Source organism: Copadichromis virginalis, linkage group LG8 (genome assembly GCF_057382275.1).
Source record: "Copadichromis virginalis isolate Kocher_CV1m ecotype Utaka linkage group LG8, C_Virginalis_male_GT1.1, whole genome shotgun sequence".
Taxonomy (NCBI): Eukaryota; Metazoa; Chordata; class Actinopteri; order Cichliformes; family Cichlidae; genus Copadichromis; species Copadichromis virginalis.
Genome location: NC_140625.1, coordinates 14,162,352 through 14,184,042, shown reverse-complemented (window position 1 = coordinate 14,184,042; position 21,691 = coordinate 14,162,352). Strand labels below are relative to the sequence as shown.

At 42.6% G+C, this 21,691-nt stretch overlaps 2 protein-coding genes across 3 annotated transcripts; both read left to right on the top strand.

Moving 5' to 3' along the window:
• The first annotated feature begins 1,339 nt into the window (after positions 1-1,339).
• LOC146702941 (uncharacterized) lies at positions 1,340-4,557 on the top strand. Its single transcript, XM_085466008.1, has 3 exons — positions 1,340-1,816; positions 3,030-3,074; positions 3,167-4,557. Exons 2-3 carry the CDS (start codon positions 3,035-3,037, stop codon positions 3,919-3,921), a joined length of 795 nt encoding a protein of 264 aa, XP_085322134.1. The 5' UTR covers positions 1,340-1,816; positions 3,030-3,034; the 3' UTR covers positions 3,922-4,557.
• A 10,022-nt stretch (positions 4,558-14,579) lies between these two features.
• Positions 14,580-17,418, top strand: LOC146702940 (uncharacterized). Of its 2 annotated transcripts, XM_085466006.1 has the most exons (3): positions 14,580-14,762; positions 15,977-16,021; positions 16,114-17,418. In XM_085466006.1, exons 2-3 carry the CDS (start codon positions 15,982-15,984, stop codon positions 16,782-16,784), a joined length of 711 nt encoding a protein of 236 aa, XP_085322132.1. In that variant the 5' UTR covers positions 14,580-14,762; positions 15,977-15,981; the 3' UTR covers positions 16,785-17,418. The 2 variants fall into 2 exon arrangements, with proteins under 2 accessions (XP_085322132.1, XP_085322133.1); XM_085466007.1 differs by lacking the exon at positions 14,580-14,762 and having other exon boundaries at positions 15,882-16,021.
• Positions 17,419-21,691: the final 4,273 nt, after the last annotated feature.

The following is a 21,691-nucleotide window of genomic DNA, read 5'->3' as shown; positions in this document are numbered from 1 at the left end:
ATGTCACTCAGCTACAGGTAATGTCTTGACCAGCATTAGTACATTACTTTCGTTTGGTTTAATTACACTTTTATTTTAACTGGAGATTGACAGTAACAACACTGTTTTTCTTTGAGCCAAAATTTCATTGAAGGAAATTTCAATGCAGCTTTGATGCTGGATGGAGACAGCAACGCATTTTAAAACCCTGACTTGGACTGTGGGAATCAAGTCTTTACAATACGCACACACACACACACACACACACACACACACACACACACACACACACACACACACACACACACACACACACACCAGCCTGACCAATAAGAGCCAGGAGTTGCAGTGATAGGCAGGCTGAACCAGCAAATAGCCAGAAACAACTGGTCAGTGCAGCACCGCCTCAGGTACCACATACAGATTTTAACTGGCTTCTGACTTTGTGTGGTGTGGAGTATGCTAGATTTTATATAAATATGGATGAGATTAGCTGGGGATGAACAAAATCTCCTTCAGCAACTATTAAATAGCCAGAAGGGGCCAGACAGTCAATATATTAATTCAGCGTTCCTACAGAACAGACCGTAAAGCATTCCCAAAAAGTCAAAACAATTATTTTAGCAGCTGATTTCTGTACTTAAAAAAACCCCAAACAAACATTTATTATAGCTCTATTATGTAGGTAATGTAGGAGACGTGGACACAAATACACAGAGGGTTAACGAGGGAAGTGGGAGCACACGGGGAACACAGGCGACACTGATAATCATAACGAGACACGGCAGGAGTAACACAACACTGACGGGAGACTATCAAAGTAAAACAGGAAGCACACAGAGACGCAGACCAGATTGGAAGAGAACACAGACATAGCGGGCTGGGAAAACATGGAATAAAACACAAGGAGGAGAAACGAGGCATGGGGGCTGGCAGATACACAGAGGGGGCACACAGGGGGTAAAGTCACGAGGGGAAATCAAATAAGCAACATCTTAACAGAACAACCGAGGGACCCTAAAGCTGACATCAAACAACAACAATACAAGACACACAAAAAACCAGGTAGAAGTCCCAGGACCATGACATGCAGGTGGTTACATATGGTTAAAATGATTCAAATGCACTAAGTATGCATGTTTTTCATATCAATATAGTCCATAACTTGATTACTGTCTGTAGCCCACATGATTAAACACTTTAGTTACATAAAACATGTGAGTTTAGATTTTATCTACTGTATAGCCTGTATAGTAAATTAATATGTAGCCCAATAAGTATAAAATCCAGAAAGCTACACAACATGGGGCGGTTCATTTACAAACACAGTTCTAACTTGAGTTTCACACAGTTTTTATTAGAAAACAATCAAATTGTTAAATGCTTCAAGTACACAAAATGTCAGAAATCTGCACCGTCATGAACAGAAATTTAAACCTAATTTTTCGTGATTTGTTGATTAACCCTCCGAGGTCTAAATCCCACGTTGTGCACATCAACATCACAGATTTGTACAAATAAAATTTATAACAAAGACATGTTAAATATTAAGCACTGGAAACAGCTTGTTGTTTTGTTGCCATAGCGTTTTGTTTTGTCTCCATTTAAAAGATATCAAAATCTGAGCAAACAACTTGATGTCAAAAGAATCTCTGCACATTCCGCAGTCTTTGCTGCTAAAGTGACATCACAGCATTTAAGCATGTTTGAATGAAAACATCAGCATATGAACACAAAACTGAAGAGACACTGCAACCGAATGAAAGCAGACCACTATTTAGTGACATTTGGACGTTTCCCTGAGGATTAACTGCTGTGTAATCTACCAAGAACTAAAGTAAGCTCAAATTTCAGTTTATAAACTCAAGATCATTTACTTAAATATATAAAGCCTGATTTCCCTGCTTGCCAGGACAGTATTTATGTACTTTACATTGTGCAAGACTAGACTATATTTTCCATCATAGAGAGGATGATGTGGATCTATTATTCAGGAAAACAAATGAAGACTTAACTATTTGTCAGCTGATGTAATATTTGACAAATGATACATAAATTAGAAAATGTTCTTAATCATATCTTAGAGTGACAGAAGCTCTTTTTAACACGATTATTTCTCAGATTATTTTGTTCATTTAGGAAAATAGAGAAGACGTAAGTTTTGTTCTCAAACAAACTATTAGAATTTCTGAGAAACTGAGCCTACGTGCACATGTACACGGCTATTTTTGAAAGCGCAGCTTTGTCTCTGCATTTGGGCCTTTCGTCCACACCTAAACAGCAGATTGAGTCACTGAAAGGTGAGATTTTTAAAAAGCACGTTTTTGTGTTCAGGTGTGGACGAGGAAAACGGACATTTACTCAGGCAATGTCAAAAGTGTGCGCCGCTGTTGAAGTCACGCTGTGGCCACGTTATTGTTTACGTGAGATCAATTTCTACAATGGCAGATGTAGACAACATACTGTGTCTGTTAATCTTAGTATCTGCAGTTTTTACACGCTTACATCAGACGTGGATTCTACATTCAACACAGACGCTCTCCCAACCCAAATCCTGACGTCGGTTTGGAAGAAATGTAATTTAAAAAAATGACATTTATGTATGCTGTATGCATTTAGTCCATTCCAAAGTTGTGAGTCTGTCTTTAGTTATTAACATTTGAAACGATGAAGGCACGTGAAAGTAACACAAAATTAGCTGCTTTTCCAGAAAAAGACAAAAACTTCTCAGAAGTACGTAAGGTTTTATGAGGTTTTCCCACCCAGGCTTCTAGACTTCTGATTGGCCAACATTTCTACACGGTTAAGATTTGGCGTGTTCTTGACAGCGTTTCACTTTGTTTTTAGTGTTTAGATGTGGAAGGAGATATTTTTTCAAAACTGCACATGTGGACTGGATTATTTTTTTTTAAACGAAAAAGGAAAATTGTCCGTTTTCAAACATAGCCGTGTACGTTTGGACGCAGCCTAAAGTCATCACAAAAAAAGCAAATTCTCTGAACATTCTGGGTTGAGGTTTAGTGATCATTGTTGTTTTGTGTTCCTTGTAGTCAAAATGAGTGCAAGTGGAGACGGACCACAAAATAACCAAAACGGTAAGCACATGTACTCAGTCTTGAAATTGATGAAAAACAGATTTTCAGCAGATAGTTATGGATGTTAATTAAAAGATTTAATGATCTTGCAGGCCAACAGGTTAACCCACGAATGTTGGCAAATGGAGATCAGGAACCTGCTAATGGCTTCCTGAACAGACTGTATCGCGCTCTCCATGAATATTGTTGCTATCTAGATGAGCTAATAGCTTCAGTACTGGCACAATATGACAATTACCTTTACGGGGACGAAGACGATGACGATGACGATGACGACGATGACGACGACGACGATGATGACGATGACGACGACGACGACGACAACGACGATGACGACGACGACGACAACGACAACGACAACGACGATGACGACAACGATGACGACAATGACGGCGGCGACGGCGACGGCAACGATGACGATGACGATGACGACGACGACGATGTTCAAAATATTCATGTGAGGGACAATAATGCCAATGGTGACAACGATGAACAGCACGGGGATGCTGTGGTTGTGATCATTTTCAATGTTGGTGGCATTGAAAATGAGGAGGCATTTGAAGGCCGCATGGATGTTCGCCAGTACATCCCAGAAGAGGACCCTCAGCCAGGTGTTTCCAGGAAGAGGTCTAGAGAGAGGGATGAAGAAGATTTAGGAGCAAACAAAAGAATGAGATGGAGCGATGATGACTCTGAAGTATTTGAAGATGCGCACGAAGAGCTTGAACACGAAACTGGAGGCTCGAGGAAGCGTTCCCGAGAGGATTTTGAGCAAGAAGAGGAATACTTGCCTGTGTGCAAACTTCAGAGGTGTTCAATTGAGTCGACCAGCAGCAATGAAGACTAAGACTACTTCGACGGGTTTTTTCAGTATCCTTTCAGTAATCTGATGGCCTACTCAGGTGATCCTGAATCCTCTATGCTGCAATAAGCTGGGCATACACTGTGCTGCGATTTTTCAGTCGCGTTATTCGGCTCCTGATCAAACTGTAGGATTGACTCGCAGGGGTGAGAAGTTTGATCAAGGCCAAACTCGGGACGATCCCCAAAACGATCGCACGACTGAAAAATCGGCTCAAAATGGGCCAAAAATCGCACAGTGTATGCCCAGCATTAGGCTGCCGGGGGATTCCCATGATGCACTGGGTGTTTCTTCTTCACCCACTATGTTTAATAGACCTCTCTGCACTGAATGGTACTTGTTATTAACCTCTGTCTCTGTTCCATGTCTTTATACTATTTTCCTTGCCCCTCCCCAACCGGTCGCAGCAGATGGCCGCCCCTCCCTGAGCCTGGTTCTGCTGGAGGTTTCTTCCTGTTAAAAGGGAGTTTTTCCTTCCCACTGTCGCCAAAGTGCTTGCTCATAGGGGGTCATATGATTGTTGGGGTTTTCTTTGTAAGTATATCTTACAATATAAAGCGCCTTCAGGTGACTGTTGCTGTCATTTGGCGCTCTTTAAATAAAATTGAATTGAAAATTAAATAGATGTCACTGTGATGATTTCTTCCCTGCATAGAAAGCTTAGACCCAAATGCAGATTCAATGCACATGGTTAAACTATTTATAAGACTTTGTTTAAAGAGAGGGAATGGAGAACGTGGCTCGAGCTAGGAGTGTCAGCAGACAGCAGGAACCAGAGGAAAAGCTATCGAGAGACTGAACACCTGGCTCCTGATGGGAACAATCCAACGGGAATTCTGCAACAGAGGGAGAAGAAGTTGCTGGACGGGTAAGGGAGTTTGAGGGTAGGATGAGTACGTTGGCAGAGGAGACCTAAACACAGGGAAAACAAGGTTAAACACAGGGAAGGAGCACGCCAGAACTGGAGCAGAGGGGAAGCCTAGTTACCACTGGAGATGGCAGAACAAACTGGCGAGGAGTAGCAGGCAGCGCTGGTTTAAGAAGCCCTCCTGCTGATTGTTTGCAGATGAGGCCCAGGTGAGATGCTGGAAACTCCACCTCTGAAGTGTGGACACAGTATCCCCATTCCAAGTGGAAAAGCCCCTCAGACACTTCCATGGTGCATGACAAGAAGGATGAGAAAGCATTCATGGTCCATCCATCCCTCCGTCAGCGTAATGCCTAAAAGTTTATTCAGATGTAAATGTATTACATTTTTAAATAAAGATCATCAGTGTTTTTAATGACGCTGCAGTTCATTCATGTGTCTCTATTGGACAGTGTTGTAGAAGTTACAGAAGACAGGAATCAGTTCCAGCTTGGCCTGACATTTGATCACTAGTGATGTGTGATACCACTGATTTCCTTTCCGATCCCATACCAAGTAAAATTCAGGGTGGTATCGACGATACTGCTCCGATACTTTGTACAAAAACTTTACTCTTTTATTGTATCTCAAATTATAGCGTCATAATCATTACAGGACATCAGATTACTTGTTCTTATCACTTAATAATGCAGAATTCATCATATAGAAATCAAAAACCTGAAGTTGTGCACTATGTGAACACCTTGCCTGCCTGCAGCACTAAAGGACTCCCTGAGAGACGTCTGTCTCACCCTAGCAGCACCCGTCCTTCTCCTCCTCTTCAGTTTGCCTCAACATAAGCTCGTCATATTCTGTGATATGATTTACTTTGAGGTGTTTGACAAGGTTAGTGGTGTTGCCACAACACCTCACTTTCTTGCCACATGTATCGCAAACCACGTCTGGGCTGTTTGTGGATGTAAAACATGACTCCAGTTACGCTCAGCCATTGTTGTGAGTGCGCACGCCACAGGCTGCCACACATTTATACAGCCGTATTTCACACATGACTATAAAAGGCGGAAGAGGGAGTAGTTCTTTCCAATGTAGACAATCTGAATGATAGTTTCTTTCCACTGTGTTCCTGTTAATGAAAAACTACAATTTACCCCAAAATGATTCAAATATCGATATTTTAATGTGGAAACCTTCTGTTTCCACATCTGGACTTTCTGTTGCTGCCCACGCGGGTGAAACTTTCTTTGAAGTGGCTCATTGAAGTTGTAATTGATAATCAATTCCCACACAATGAGAGAATCCAATCAATTTGTTTATCAGGGGAAAGGTGTGATTTCTTAGGACACTGGAGCCTAACATTAACTGGTTTAAAATTAGCTTATTTCCATAAGAAGAAAAACATACTGAGAAAGAGATCACCAAAATATACATGTACAAATGTGAAATAGTCATATGTAGTGTGAAAGAGCTATTTGACATCTTTAAATTCAAAGTAATGTATAAATCCACTTACATAAAACATGAAAAGGCGGCGCAGCGATGCCCATCTCAGCCAGTGTATGATGGTGGGGCAAGATGGCAGCTTCCACAACATGACGCCAGCTCCTATGTATTTTTAGTAGATAAATGATACGTTTATGTATCAATTTGTTGGAAGATGTAATTACACCTTAATTATGTAATTAGAAGCAAAAATGATTTTTTTTTAATCAAATCACCTCAAAAAATTACTGTACTTACTTTCTAAATCATTCTTTACCTCTGAAAGGGGTGGCTGTGGCTCAGGAGGTGGAGCAGGTCATCTACTAATCAGATGGTTTTTGGGTCGATCCCTGGCTGCTCCAGACTGCATGCTAACTGTCCTTGGGCAAGACATTAACCCCAAGTCACTCTCTGATGCATTCATCAGAGTATGAATGTGTGTGAATGTTAGGTAGAAAGCACAGAAAAAGGGCTTCTATGAACAGGTGTGAATGAGGCAACCTGTATAGAGCGCTTTGAATGTTCAGGTAGAGTAGAAAAGCACTGTAAAAATTTCTCTGTGTTGATTTCTTTTGGACCTCAAACATTACTCACCTTGTTGCAGGTTTCTTTATTAATGCTGAAAACCCAGAATGGAAACTGACCTTACTGCTTCCTTCCTTTCCAAACTATTGCGGCTCCTCCAACCAACGGCCGCGGCAGGCTAAACATGAGGACACAGATGACGTGCAACAGTAAATGGTAAATGGCCTGTATTTGTATAGCGCTTTTCTAGTCCCTAAGGACCCCAAAGCGCTTTACACAACCTGTCATCCACCCATTCACACACACATTCACACACTGGTGATGGCAAGCTACAATGTAGCCACAGCCACCCTGGGGCGCACTGACAGAGGCGAGGCTGCCGGACACTGGCACCACCGGGCCCTCTGACCACCACCAGGCGGCAACGGGTGAAGTGTCTTGCCCAAGGACACAACGACCGAGACTGTCCAAGCCGGGGCTCGAACCGGCAACCTTCCGATTACAAGGCGAACTCCCAACTCTTGAGCCACGATCGCCCCATGAGATACACCTCTGTACTATTTGCTACTTTTATTCCACATACAACTGTCCACTGTACAAATCGGCACACGGCCTCAAACCATTAAACAAATGCACAGACTGCACAAATAACTGCACCATTTACTATGCCAAATTTCAACATTGGCCTATTGCATAACTTAGTGCAGAAGTATACATAAACCAAAAGATGCATCAAAATGATTCAAGCTGCGCTCAAGCTGCAGTCAACAGAAGGTTTCGCCTCATGCTCACCCTACCTTTCTGCTCATTAACATCAGGTGCCGTGAACAGGTGAGTGCAACCACATTTATCACACCCATTAAATCCTTTTATCTCATTGTGTTTGAATAATTGTAATTCCTTCTACTGGGATCTCAGCCAGAAGTCCATCTTTCACCTCCAGCTCATTTAAATCTCAGCTGCCAGACTTATAACAAATTCAAAGAAATAAATCATCATTCTCCTCCTCACAACCTTTTGGGTATACGATACATGGGTACAAGCCTTGTTACAGATTTGGTCACTTTTTATGAACCAAGTCACTGCCTGCATTCTGCACATCAGACACTCTTAGCTGTCTGTGCAGCCTGGCTCAATGCAAAAAGAAAACAAACCGTTTCGTGTTTTAACTCTTTGAACTTTTCTTTTGAGTTTTTAACTAAGATTTTATTGTGTTCTTTAACACACTTTGTAACTGTTTTGAAAGTGCTAGGCAAATTAACTGTTAACTATTACTGTTATTATTGTTATTGACAGTCTGGAGCTTTGGCAGTATGGAAGGTGGATGCGAGAGGGAGACTTCATGGAAACCACCTTTTTCTTTCCCATCACCATATTCCTGAATGTTTCCAAATGCATAGGTTAAAAAAAACAAAACTCGTTGCTTTTTTAAAAATTCTGCAACACTCAGAAATCCTAGCAGCTGGCACCACCAATGGACGCATAGCAATGTGGAGGATGGTGGTGCAGTCGGGTAGCAGTAGAGGTGACACTAAGCCCCAGTGGAAACTGCAGACACCAACAGAAATTGGAGGAAATGTCACTCAGCTACAGGTAATGTCTTGACCAGCATTAGTACATTACTTTCGTTTGGTTTAATTACACTTTTATTTTAACTGGAGATTGACAGTAACAACACTGTTTTTCTTTGAGCCAAAATTTCATTGAAGGAAATTTCAATGCAGCTTTGATGCTGGATGGAGACAGCAACGCATTTTAAAACCCTGACTTGGACTGTGGGAATCAAGTCTTTACAATGCACACACACACACACACACACACACACACACACACACACACACACACACACACACACACACACACACACCAGCCTGACCAATAAGAGCCAAGAGTTGCAGTGATAGGCAGGCTGAACCAGCAAATAGCCAGAAACAACTGGTCAGTGCAGCACCGCCTCAGGTACCACATACAGATTTTAACTGGCTTCTGACTTTGTGTGGTGTGGAGTATGCTAGATTTTATATAAATATGGATGAGATTAGCTGGGGATGAACAAAATCTCCTTCAGCAACTATTAAATAGCCAGAAGGGGCCAGACAGTCAATATATTAATTCAGCGTTCCTACAGAACAGACCGTAAAGCATTCCCAAAAAGTCAAAACAATTATTTTAGCAGCTGATTTCTGTACTTAAAAAAACCCCAAACAAACATTTATTATAGCTCTATTATGTAGGTAATGTAGGAGACGTGGACACAAATACACAGAGGGTTAACGAGGGAAGTGGGAGCACACGGGGAACACAGGCGACACTGATAATCATAACGAGACACGGCAGGAGTAACACAACACTGACGGGAGACTATCAAAGTAAAACAGGAAGCACACAGAGACGCAGACCAGATTGGAAGAGAACACAGACATAGCGGGCTGGGAAAACATGGAATAAAACACAAGGAGGAGAAACGAGGCATGGGGGCTGGCAGATACACAGAGGGGGCACACAGGGGGTAAAGTCACGAGGGGAAATCAAATAAGCAACATCTTAACAGAACAACCGAGGGACCCTAAAGCTGACATCAAACAACAACAATACAAGACACACAAAAAACCAGGTAGAAGTCCCAGGACCATGACATGCAGGTGGTTACATATGGTTAAAATGATTCAAATGCACTAAGTATGCATGTTTTTCATATCAATATAGTCCATAACTTGATTACTGTCTGTAGCCCACATGATTAAACACTTTAGTTACATAAAACATGTGAGGTTAGATTTTATCTACTGTATAGCCTGTATAGTAAATTGATATGTAGCCCAATAAGTATAAAATCCAGAAAGCTACACAACATGGGGCGGTTCATTTACAAACACAGTTCTAACTTGAGTTTCACACAGTTTTTATTAGAAAACAATTAAATTGTTAAATGCTTCAAGTACACAAAATGTCAGAAATCTGCACCGTCATGAACAGAAATTTAAACCTAATTTTTCGTGATTTGTTGATTAACCCTCCGAGGTCTAAATCCCACGTTGTGCACATCAACATCACAGATTTGTACAAATAAAATTTATAACAAAGACATGTTAAATATTAAGCACTGGAAACAGCTTGTTGTTTTGTTGCCATAGCGTTTTGTATGGAACGCCAGGACTGCCATAATGAATTAATTAAATACACCATTAAATAATTAATTAAATGTGGCAATAATTAATTAAAATTGGAATTAATTAATTAAATAAATAGTTATGACACATGTAATTAATTAATTATTGACACATTTAAATAATTATTTATGTATTTCACATTTTAATTAATTATTGACACATTTAATTAATTAATTATTGACACATTTAATTAATTATTTATGTATTTCACATTTTAATTAATTATTGACACATTTAATTAATTATTGACACATTTAATTAATTATTTAATGATATATTTATTTATTTCATTTTGGCAGTCCTGACGCCTGGCTCTCGTCATGAAATAATTTTATCTGTCAGCCTCACCCATCAAACTCAGGGGGCGGGGTTAACGCTGCCCATGCAGCTTCTCTAACATTTGATTGGTTGCCGTGCAAAGTAAGTCAAAACAGGTCGATCCTAGATAATCGATTGCTTGTGTAGACTTGGGGCAGCCAGTTATCCCAGAATGCAGATCAAATCACAGGCCGTTTTTCTGTCACCAGCTACACTTTTAACAGTGTTTTAGCCGCGAATGTCGCGACGTATGTCTGGTCAGGTTGTCAACATAGAACATGTTTGCAAAAGTGCTCAGATGTTTTCAGAGATTTCACTAGCTCTGCTAACAGTTAGCATGCAGAGTGCACCGAGGGGGGTACATTAACCGGTTTGTTTACATATTCCACTCTCCGTGTTCCACATGTTGCATTCGCAGATTCTCATTTTCACCGAACGATCGTCTCTTTTCCGCCTGGTCTTGTGTCTCTGTGCTTCTGTAACATAAAGAACGAGCTGACATTTTTCTCACGAAACCAGCGATCAGCTCAGCAGACCCTCAGTTTACCTGCATGCATCCTCCTCCTCATCTGTCAGCTGTTTAACACCTGCTGCTAATTCAAGAAACACGCCTAGTTACCTGGTGATAGTCACAGTTTAACTGCACAAGATAAGTAAATATAGTATTTTCCCCGAGCGCAGAGCTGCTGGAGCTCGTTTCCTTACAGAGCACTTTATAGGCGAACAGCTTTATCAGCGGCTGATGTCCAATCACCAGCACACAGCTTTCAAACCTCAGCTGAGTTTTAGCTCTCAGTGGTTAAACGCTGGACTTCATTCACTCAGGTTCTGTCTGTCGGGTCACGTTTACTTCGCTGTTTTATTTACAACTGAGCAAATCGGTTTGGCTGAGGTTAAAGTTACGTTTCATAACTGCATAGTTTCACAGACGTTTAATGAACCACTGGCACATGTGTTAGACTGAACTATCATCTAAATATCATCTGTTTTTTAATAGTTATTCAACTGTATTCTAAGCACCAGCTGTCTGTTAGAATGTGATTTTTTTTTCTCTCTCTGTTGGCAGAGGTATAAAAATGCGCAGGAAAATCTGACGTGCATGGCAAACTTCACCGACGATATTTAGGGAGGAATAAACACACATCAAACATAAATGAACCATTTGCCTGTCTCCATAATTGAGAGCATTTTCTCTTCTTATGTCAACACTCTCTCTCTCTCTCTCTTTTTTTTTTTTTTTTTTTTGCTTTTTCGGTCATGTTATGTTTACCTGTCAAAGGCTTGTTACAAACTATGAAACACATTGTGCAGACTTCTGGATGTTAGAAGAAAACGAATACTGCTCATGAATGAGACTAAAGGCAGGAAGGTGTCCTTTAAAACTAAACATGTTAATAGGACCTCCTTGTTTATATCATAGTTTATGATATAGCACGTGTATTTCAGTAATAGCCTGCTGAGGCCACTATACGTGCTGGCCTCATATCAAATGTGAAGGCAGACTGAGTCTATGTTTGACGTTTGTTTATATCTAATCTTCCTTTTCAAACATTTAAACAGCAGCGAGTCTGCAGCTGAGGGAATACAAATTCAAATTGTCGGAACAGGTTTGCTCGTTTCTTGGATTCATTTGGTGATTTATTAAATGTATAACTGTGTGGTGGGGCGTGGTCTGCGGTGCCGTGCAGGGAGGGCGGACGCACCTGCACGGCATCCTTAATCACGCCCGCCTAGTTAAAAACACGGGGACTGAGGGGTTTGGAGGTGTTGTGGTGTGGTGAGATGTAAATAAAGATGACTCTGAACGTTGCTCCGTGGTCCCGCCGTGTCTTATTCACGCCACATTGGTGCCGAAACCCAGGAGGCAGCACGGCGGGTCCATATCGGAGCCAGGGAATGGAGGAGCTGGCCCAGAGGGTGGCCGAAATGGCGGCCGCCCAGCGGGAGCAGGCGGCGGAGGTGCGTCGCCAGCAGGAAGAGCTGCAGGACCAGTCCGAGCGGCACCTGGAAAGGATTGGGGAGCTGGCGGCGCTGCTCTGGGCCTGGGCGCCACCACCACAGGTGTGTCCCGAGGACAGTGAAGCGGTGGAGGAGCCGCGTGAGGCACCTCAGCAGCCGGAGGTGGCAGACGAGGCGCGCGGGGATCTGCGCCTGCCGGAGGAGGGGGAACAGCCAGGTGAAGGGCTGCTCCTGCCGGGAGTGGTGGATGAGCCGCTCCAACCGGAGGCGGCAGACGAGGTGCGCGAGGGTCTGCGCCGGTTGGAGAAAGAGGAGCTGCACGAGGGGCTGCTCGAGCCGGGAGTGGCGGCGGAGGGAGCAGTAGTGACGGAGGAGTCGCGCTATGGGCTGCTCCAGCAGGGAGCGACAGCGGTGACGGAGGGGCCGCGCAAGGAACTGGAGGTCCCAGTGCCAGGGGAGCTTGCTCGAGTGGAACTGGCGAGCGAGGCGGGCGCCACGCTTGAGATCGCCGTGCTCGCCAGACCGGCCTCACCACCACCAGAGGCCTGTACACGCCACACCTCTGCCCAGCCACCTGTGAGCTGGGGCTCACGCTTGTGCCGGCCGCGCCGGGTGCACCTGTCACGTGTCCGACTTCCGAACCAGCTTTGCCTGCGCCGCTGGATTCGCGGGCGGCCGCCTGAACCTCCCCGTCGCTTGGCCGGGGCCTGGGGGTGCCAGCTGTCCGGGCTGATTCCCTCTCCCACTGGCGGTGGGGGAGTAGGTTCGGCCGGATGGCTCCCCGGCCTCAATCGGGCGATGGGGGTATGTGGTGGGGCGTGGTCTGCGGTGCCGTGCAGGGAGGGCGGACGCACCTGCACGGCATCCTTAATCACGCCCGCCTAGTTAAAAACACGGGGACTGAAGGGTTTGGGGGTGTTGTGGTGTGGTGAGATGTAAATAAAGATGACTCTGAACGTTGCTCCGTGGTCCCGCCGTGTCTTATTCACGCCACAAACTGTTATTCTAATCTGCTGCTGAGTCTCTTACACTTTTCTTTATGCTGTATATTTTCACGTCTCTGGAATAGTTGGCAGTTAGATAGTCAGCTGGGAAACTTTGTGTTAACTCATGGAGCTGAGGATATCGTGGATATGCTGACCTCGCTGCGTGGTGTACAGAGCGAGGTCAGCATGATTAATATTCACAATAAAAATATTAGCCGAACATCATGAAGTCTGTATGTGTTTCATAGTGTCGAACAACCTTTGTACAGTTAAAGCCAGCAGTTACTACATGACGGAAACACCAACGTTATCTCTTTTATGTGTTTATACACAGGTCACGCTGATTACTGAACAAAAACCCAAAGATCAGATGTTAAACAGATTTATTTGCTCTCTCTCCTCCTTAAACATGTTTTTAATGTTAGTTATAATTCAGAATTGGCGACTGAAACACGTAGGACACATAAGAACATCAGGAAATAAAACACCGATAAATATAACCTCAGTAAAAGAAGTCAGCGGGGGTTACTACCGCTGTGTACCGGGGCCTGCGCTTTGTCGGTGGGATTGCTTGCGAGGCGAGCGGGTCTATCCCACGCTTTGCCGTGAGACTGGGCAGACATCTCCGAAATCATCGAAACACTTTTGCAAAGAGGCTGTATCTTGACAAACCGACCAGACACATGAAGATTAAACCACTACATTCTCGGCTAAAAAAATATTAAAACGGTATTTGGTAACACACAAACAGGGTTTTTCAAAGCTCAGTTCTGTTAGCTTCCACATGCTGTTGTGTGCTAGAAACAATGGCCACCAGGCCAAAGCAATGGTTTTGACTCGATCAGCGTTAACCCCGCCCCCTGAGTTTGATGGGTGAGGCTGACAGATAAAATTATTTCATGATGAGAGCCAGGCGTCAGGACTGCCAAAATGAAATAAATAAATATATCATTAAATAATTAATTAAATGTGTCAATAATTAATTAAATGTGTCAATAATTAATTAAATGTGTCAATAATTAATTAAAATGTGAAATACATAAATAATTAATTAAATATGTCAATAATTAATTAATTAAATGTGTCAATAATTAATTAAAACGTGAAATACATAAATAATTAATTAAATGTGTCAATAATTAATTAATTACATATATCATAACTATTTATTTAATTAATTAATTCCAATTTTAATTAATTATTGCCACATTTAATTAATTATTTAATGGTGTATTTAATTAATTCATTATGGCAGTCCTGGCGTTCCATAGTTTTGTTTTGTCTCCATTTAAAAGATATCAAAATCTGAGCAAACAACTTGATGTCAAAAGAATCTCTGCACATTCCGCAGTCTTTGCTGCTAAAGTGACATCACAGCATTTAAGCATGTTTGAATGAAAACATCAGCATATGAACACAAAACGGAAGAGACACTGCAACCGAATGAAAGCAGACCACTATTTAGTGACATTTGGACGTTTCCCTGAGGATTAACTGCTGTGTAATCTACCAAGAACTAAAGTAAGCTCAAATTTCAGTTTATAAACTCAAGATCATTTACTTAAATATATAAAGCCTGATTTCCCTGCTTGCCAGGACAGTATTTATGTACTTTACATTGTGCAAGACTAGACTATATTTTCCATCATAGAGAGGATGATGTGGATCTATTATTCAGGAAAACAAATGAAGACTTAACTATTTGTCAGCTGATGTAATATTTGACAAATGATACATAAATTAGAAAATGTTCTTAATCATATCTTAGAGTGACAGAAGCTCTTTTTAACACGATTATTTCTCAGATTATTTTGTTCATTTAGGAAAATAGAGAAGACGTAAGTTTTGTTCTCAAACAAACTATTAGAATTTCTGAGAAACTGAGCCTACGTGCACATGTACACGGCTATTTTTGAAAGCGCAGCTTTGTCTCTGCATTTGGGCCTTTCGTCCACACCTAAACAGCAGATTGAGTCACTGAAAGGTGAGATTTTTAAAAAGCACGTTTTTGTGTTCAGGTGTGGACGAGGAAAACGGACATTTACTCAGGCAATGTCAAAAGTGTGCGCCGCTGTTGAAGTCACGCTGTGGCCACGTTATTGTTTACATGAGATCAATTTCTACAATGGCAGATGTAGACAACATACTGTGTCTGTTAATCTTAGTATCTGCAGTTTTTACACGCTTACATCAGACGTGGATTCTACATTCAACACAGACGCTCTCCCAACCCAAATCCTGACGTCGGTTTGGAAGAAATGTAATTTAAAAAAATGACATTTATGTATGCTGTATGCATTTAGTCCATTCCAAAGTTGTGAGTCTGTCTTTAGTTATTAACATTTGAAACGATGAAGGCACGTGAAAGTAACACAAAATTAGCTGCTTTTCCAGAAAAAGACAAAAACTTCTCAGAAGTATGTAAGGTTTTATGAGGTTTTCCCACCCAGGCTTCTAGACTTCTGATTGGCCAACATTTCTACACGGTTAAGATTTGGCGTGTTCTTGACAGCGTTTCACTTTGTTTTTAGTGTTTAGATGTGGAAGGAGATATTTTTTCAAAACTGCACATGTGGACTGGATTTTTTTTTTTTTAAACGAAAAAGGAAAAACGTCTGTTTTCAAACATAGCCGTGTACGTTTGGACGCAGCCTAAAGTCATCACAAAAAAAGCAAATTCTCTGAACATTCTGGGTTGAGGTTTAGTGATCATTGTTGTTTTGTGTTCCTTGTAGTCAAAATGAGTGCAAGTGGAGACGGACCACAAAATAACCAAAACGGTAAGCACATGTACTCAGTCTTGAAATTGATGAAAAACAGATTTTCAGCAGATAGTTATGGATGTTAATTAAAAGATTTAATGATCTTGCAGGCCAACAGGTTAACCCACGAATGTTGGCAAATGGAGATCAGGAACCTGCTAATGGCTTCCTGAACGATCTGTATCTCGCTCTCTGTGATTGTTGTTGCTTTCTACATGAGCTAATAGCTTCAGTACTGGCACAATATGACAATTACCTTTACGGGGACGAAGACGATGACGACGACGACGATGACGACGACGACGATGACGACGACAACGACAACGACGATGACGACAACGACGATGACGACGACGACGACGACGATGACGACAACGACAACGACGATGACGACAACGACGATGACGACAACGATGACGCCGATGACGGCGGCGACGGCAACGATGACGATGACGACGACGATGTTGGTGGCATTGAAAATGAGGAGGCATTTGAAGGCCGCATGGATGTTCGCCAGTACATCCCAGAAGAGGACCCTCAGCCAGGTGTTTCCAGGAAGAGGTCTAGAGAGAGGGATGAAGAAGATTTAGGAGCAAACAAAAGAATGAGATGGAGCGATGATGACTCTGAAGTATTTGAAGATGCGCACGAAGAGCTTGAACACGAAACTGGAGGCTCGAGGAAGCGTTCCCGAGAGGATTTTGAGCAAGAAGAGGAATACTTGCCTGTGTGCAAACTTCAGAGGTGTTCAATTGAGTCGACCAGCAGCAATGAAGACTAAGACTACTTCGACGGGTTTTTTCAGTATCCTTTCAGTAATCTGATGGCCTACTCAGGTGATCCTGAATCCTCTATGCTGCAATAAGCTGGGCATACACTGTGCTGCGATTTTTCAGTCGCGTTATTCGGCTCCTGATCAAACTGTAGGATTGACTCGCAGGGGTGAGAAGTTTGATCAAGGCCAAACTCGGGACGATCCCCAAAACGATCGCACGACTGAAAAATCGGCTCAAAATGGGCCAAAAATCGCACAGTGTATGCCCAGCATTAGGCTGCCGGGGGATTCCCATGATGCACTGGGTGTTTCTTCTTCACCCACTATGTTTAATAGACCTCTGCACTGAATGGTACTTGTTATTAACCTCTGTCTCTGTTCCATGTCTTTATACTATTTTCCTTGCCCCTCCCCAACCGGTCGCAGCAGATGGCCGCCCCTCCCTGAGCCTGGTTCTGCTGGAGGTTTCTTCCTGTTAAAAGGGAGTTTTTCCTTCCCACTGTCGCCAAAGTGCTTGCTCATAGGGGGTCATATGATTGTTGGGGTTTTCTTTGTAAGTATATCTTACAATATAAAGCGCCTTCAGGTGACTGTTGCTGTCATTTGGCGCTCTTTAAATAAAATTGAATTGAAAATTAAATAGATGTCACTGTGATGATTTCTTCCCTGCATAGAAAGCTTAGACCCAAATGCAGATTCAATGCACATGGTTAAACTATTTATGAGACTTTAGAGAGGGAATGGAGAACGTGGCTCGAGCTAGGAGTGTCAGCAGACAGCAGGAACCAGAGGAAAAGCTATCGAGAGACTGAACACCTGGCTCCTGATAGGAACAATCCAACGGGAATTCTGCAACAGAGGGAGAAGAAGTTGCTGGACGGGTAAGGGAGTTTGAGGGTAGGATGAGTACGTTGGCAGAGGAGACCTAAACACAGGGAAAACAAGGTTAAACACAGGGAAGGAGCACGCCAGAACTGGAGCAGAGGGGAAGCCTAGTTACCACTGGAGATGGCAGAACAAACTGGCGAGGAGTAGCAGGCAGCGCTGGTTTAAGAAGCCCTCCTGCTGATTGTTTGCAGATGAGGCCCAGGTGAGATGCTGGAAACTCCACCTCTGAAGTGTGGACACAGTATCCCCATTCCAAGTGGAAAAGCCCCTCAGACACTTCCGTGGTGCATGACAAGAAGGATGAGAAAGCATTCATGGTCCATCCATCCCTCCGTCAGCGTAATGCCTAAAAGTTTATTCAGATGTAAATGTATTACATTTTTAAATAAAGATCATCAGTGTTTTTAATGACGCTGCAGTTCATTCATGTGTCTCTATTGGACAGTGTTGTAGAAGTTACAGAAGACAGGAATCAGTTCCAGCTTGGCCTGACATTTGATCACTAGTGATGTGTGATACCACTGATTTCCTTTCCGATCCCATACCACGTAAAATTCAGGGTGGTATCGACGATACTGCTCCGATACTTTGTACAAAAACTTTACTCTTTTATTGTATCTCAAATTATAGCGTCATAATCATTACAGGACATCAGATTACTTGTTCTTATCACTTAATAATGCAGAATTCATCATATAGAAATCAAAAACCTGAAGTTGTGCACTATGTGAACACCTTGCCTGCCTGCAGCACTAAAGGACTCCCTGAGAGACGTCTGTCTCACCCTAGCAGCACCCGTCCTTCTCCTCCTCTTCAGTTTGCCTCAACATAAGCTCGTCATATTCTGTGATATGATTTACTTTGAGGTGTTTGACAAGGTTAGTGGTGTTGCCACAACACCTCACTTTCTTGCCACATGTATCGCAAACCACGTCTGGGCTGTTTGTGGATGTAAAATACGTGCGCACATGACTCCAGTTACGCTCAGCCATTGTTGTGAGTGCGCACGCCACAGGCTGCCACACATTTATACAGCCGTATTTCACACATGACTATAAAAGGCGGAAGAGGGAGTAGTTCTTTCCAATGTAGACAATCTGAATGTGTCAGGGTCCTGGGTCTCCTGACCCAGCGTTTCAGTTCTTTGTAATTTTTGTATTATTGTACTTGTGTGAGTTTCTATGGTTTCTAGTTTCGATCCCTTGCCCTTCATGTTTCTCTATGTCCCCTCTGTTCTGTGTAAGTCTGTGTCTGCATGTTTGAGTTCCCCTCTGTGTCTCTCGGTTCTTAGAGTCCTCTGCCTTATGGTTTATGTCTTTGTTTCTTAGTTGCAGTCTCCACTGTGTCAAGTTCGCGTCTCTGTGTGATCCTTCCTGTTTTACTTTGAAGGTCCGTGACTTATGTGAATGTGTCCTGCTTTGCTTGTCTCGTCAGTTCTAATTTCCCCCAGCTGTGCTCTCCTTCTGTGTCTCATTCTCCTCGTTACTTCCCAGTGTATTTAGACCCTGTGTTTCTCTGTGTCAGTGTTGCGTCGTACCCTCAACTAGCTGTGTGTGTTTTGCCTCCGTGTTGCCAGTGGTTTGTTTCCAGTTCAGGGTTTTGTGCTTCAGTGTTTTAGTCCACCAGCGTTTTTGTTTGTCTTTTGGTGAGTTTAGTTAGTAAGAGGTTTTCCAGCATTAAAGCTGCGCTTTAAGTTGAATTTCTGTGTCTGAGTCCTGCATTTTGGATCCACCACTCCTGCTTGCCCGCCTGCCACACAGCCAACCATGACAGAATGATAGTTTCTTTCCACTGTGTTCCTGTTAATGAAAAACTACAATTTACCCCAAAATGATTCAAATATCGATATTTTAATGTGGAAACCTTCTGTTTCCACATCTGGACTTTCTGTTGCTGCCCACGCGGGTGAAACTTTCTTTGAAGTGGCTCATTGAAGTTGTAATTGATAATCAATTCCCACACAATGAGCGAATCCAATCAATTTGTTTATCAGGGGAAAGGTGTGATTTCTTAGGACACTGGAGCCTAACATTAACTGGTTTAAAATTAGCTTATTTCCATAAGAAGAAAAACATACTGAGAAAGAGATCACCAAAATATACATGTACAAATGTGAAATAGTCATATGTAGTGTGAAAGAGCTATTTGACATCTTTAAATTCAAAGTAATGTATAAATCCACTTACATAAAACATGAAAAGGCGGCGCAGCGATGCCCATCTCAGCCAGTGTATGATGGTGGGGCAAGATGGCAGCTTCCACAACATGACGCCAGCTCCTATGTATTTTTAGTAGATAAATGATACGTTTATGTATCAATTTGTTGGAAGATGTAATTACACCTTAATTATGTAATTAGAAGCAAAAATGATTTTTTTAAAAATCAAATCACCTCAAAAAATTACTGTACTTACTTTCTAAATCATTCTTTACCTCTGAAAGGGGTGGCTGTGGCTCAGGAGGTGGAGCAGGTCATCTACTAATCAGATGGTTTTTGGGTCGATCCCTGGCTGCTCCAGACTGCATGCTAACTGTCCTTGGGCAAGACATTAACCCCAAGTCACTCTCTGATGCATTCATCAGAGTATGAATGTGTGTGAATGTTAGGTAGAAAGCACAGAAAAAGGGCTTCTATGAACAGGTGTGAATGAGGCAACCTGTATAGAGCGCTTTGAATGTTCAGGTAGAGTAGAAGAGCACTGTAAAAATTTCTCTGTGTTGATTTCTTTTGGACCTCAAACATTACTCACCTTGTTGCAGGTTTCTTTATTAATGCTGAAAACCCAGAATGGAAACTGACCTTACTGCTTCCTTCCTTTCCAAACTATTGCGGCTCCTCCAACCAACGGCCGCGGCAGGCTAAACATGAGGACACAGATGACGTGCAACAGTAAATGGTAAATGGCCTGTATTTGTATAGCGCTTTTCTAGTCCCTAAGGACCCCAAAGCGCTTTACACAACCTGTCATCCACCCATTCACACACTGGTGATGGCAAGCTACAATGTAGCCACAGCCACCCTGGGGCGCACTGACAGAGGCGAGGCTGCCGGACACTGGCACCACCGGGCCCTCTGACCACCACCAGGCGGCAACGGGTGAAGTGTCTTGCCCAAGGACACAACGACCGAGACTGTCCAAGCCGGGGCTCGAACCGGCAACCTTCCGATTACAAGGCGAACTCCCAACTCTTGAGCCACGATCGCCCCATGAGATACACCTCTGTACTATTTGCTACTTTTATTCCACATACAACTGTCCACTGTACAAATCGGCACACGGCCTCAAACCATTAAACAAATGCACAGACTGCACAAATAACTGCACCATTTACTATGCCAAATTTCAACATTGGCCTATTGCATAACTTAGTGCAGAAGTATACATAAACCAAAAGATGCATCAAAATGATTCAAGCTGCGCTCAAGCTGCAGTCAACAGAAGGTTTCGCCTCATGCTCACCCTACCTTTCTGCTCATTAACATCAGGTGCCGTGAACAGGTGAGTGCAACCACATTTATCACACCCATTAAATCCTTTTATCTCATTGTGTTTGAATAATTGTAATTCCTTCTACTGGGATCTCAGCCAGAAGTCCATCTTTCACCTCCAGCTCATTTAAATCTCAGCTGCCAGACTTATAACAAATTCAAAGAAATAAATCATCATTCTCCTCCTCACAACCTTTTGGGTATACGATACATGGGTACAAGCCTTGTTACAGATTTGGTCACTTTTTATGAACCAAGTCACTGCCTGCATTCTGCACATCAGACACTCTTAGCTGTCCGTGCAGCCTGGCTCAATGCAAAAAGAAAACAAACCGTTTCGTGTTTTAACTCTTTGAACTTTTCTTTTGAGTTTTTAACTAAGATTTTATTGTGTTCTTTAACACACTTTGTAACTGTTTTGAAAGTGCTAGGCAAATTAACTGTTAACTATTACTGTTATTATTGTTATTGACAGTCTGGAGCTTTGGCAGTATGGAAGGTGGATGCGAGAGGGAGACTTCATGGAAACCACCTT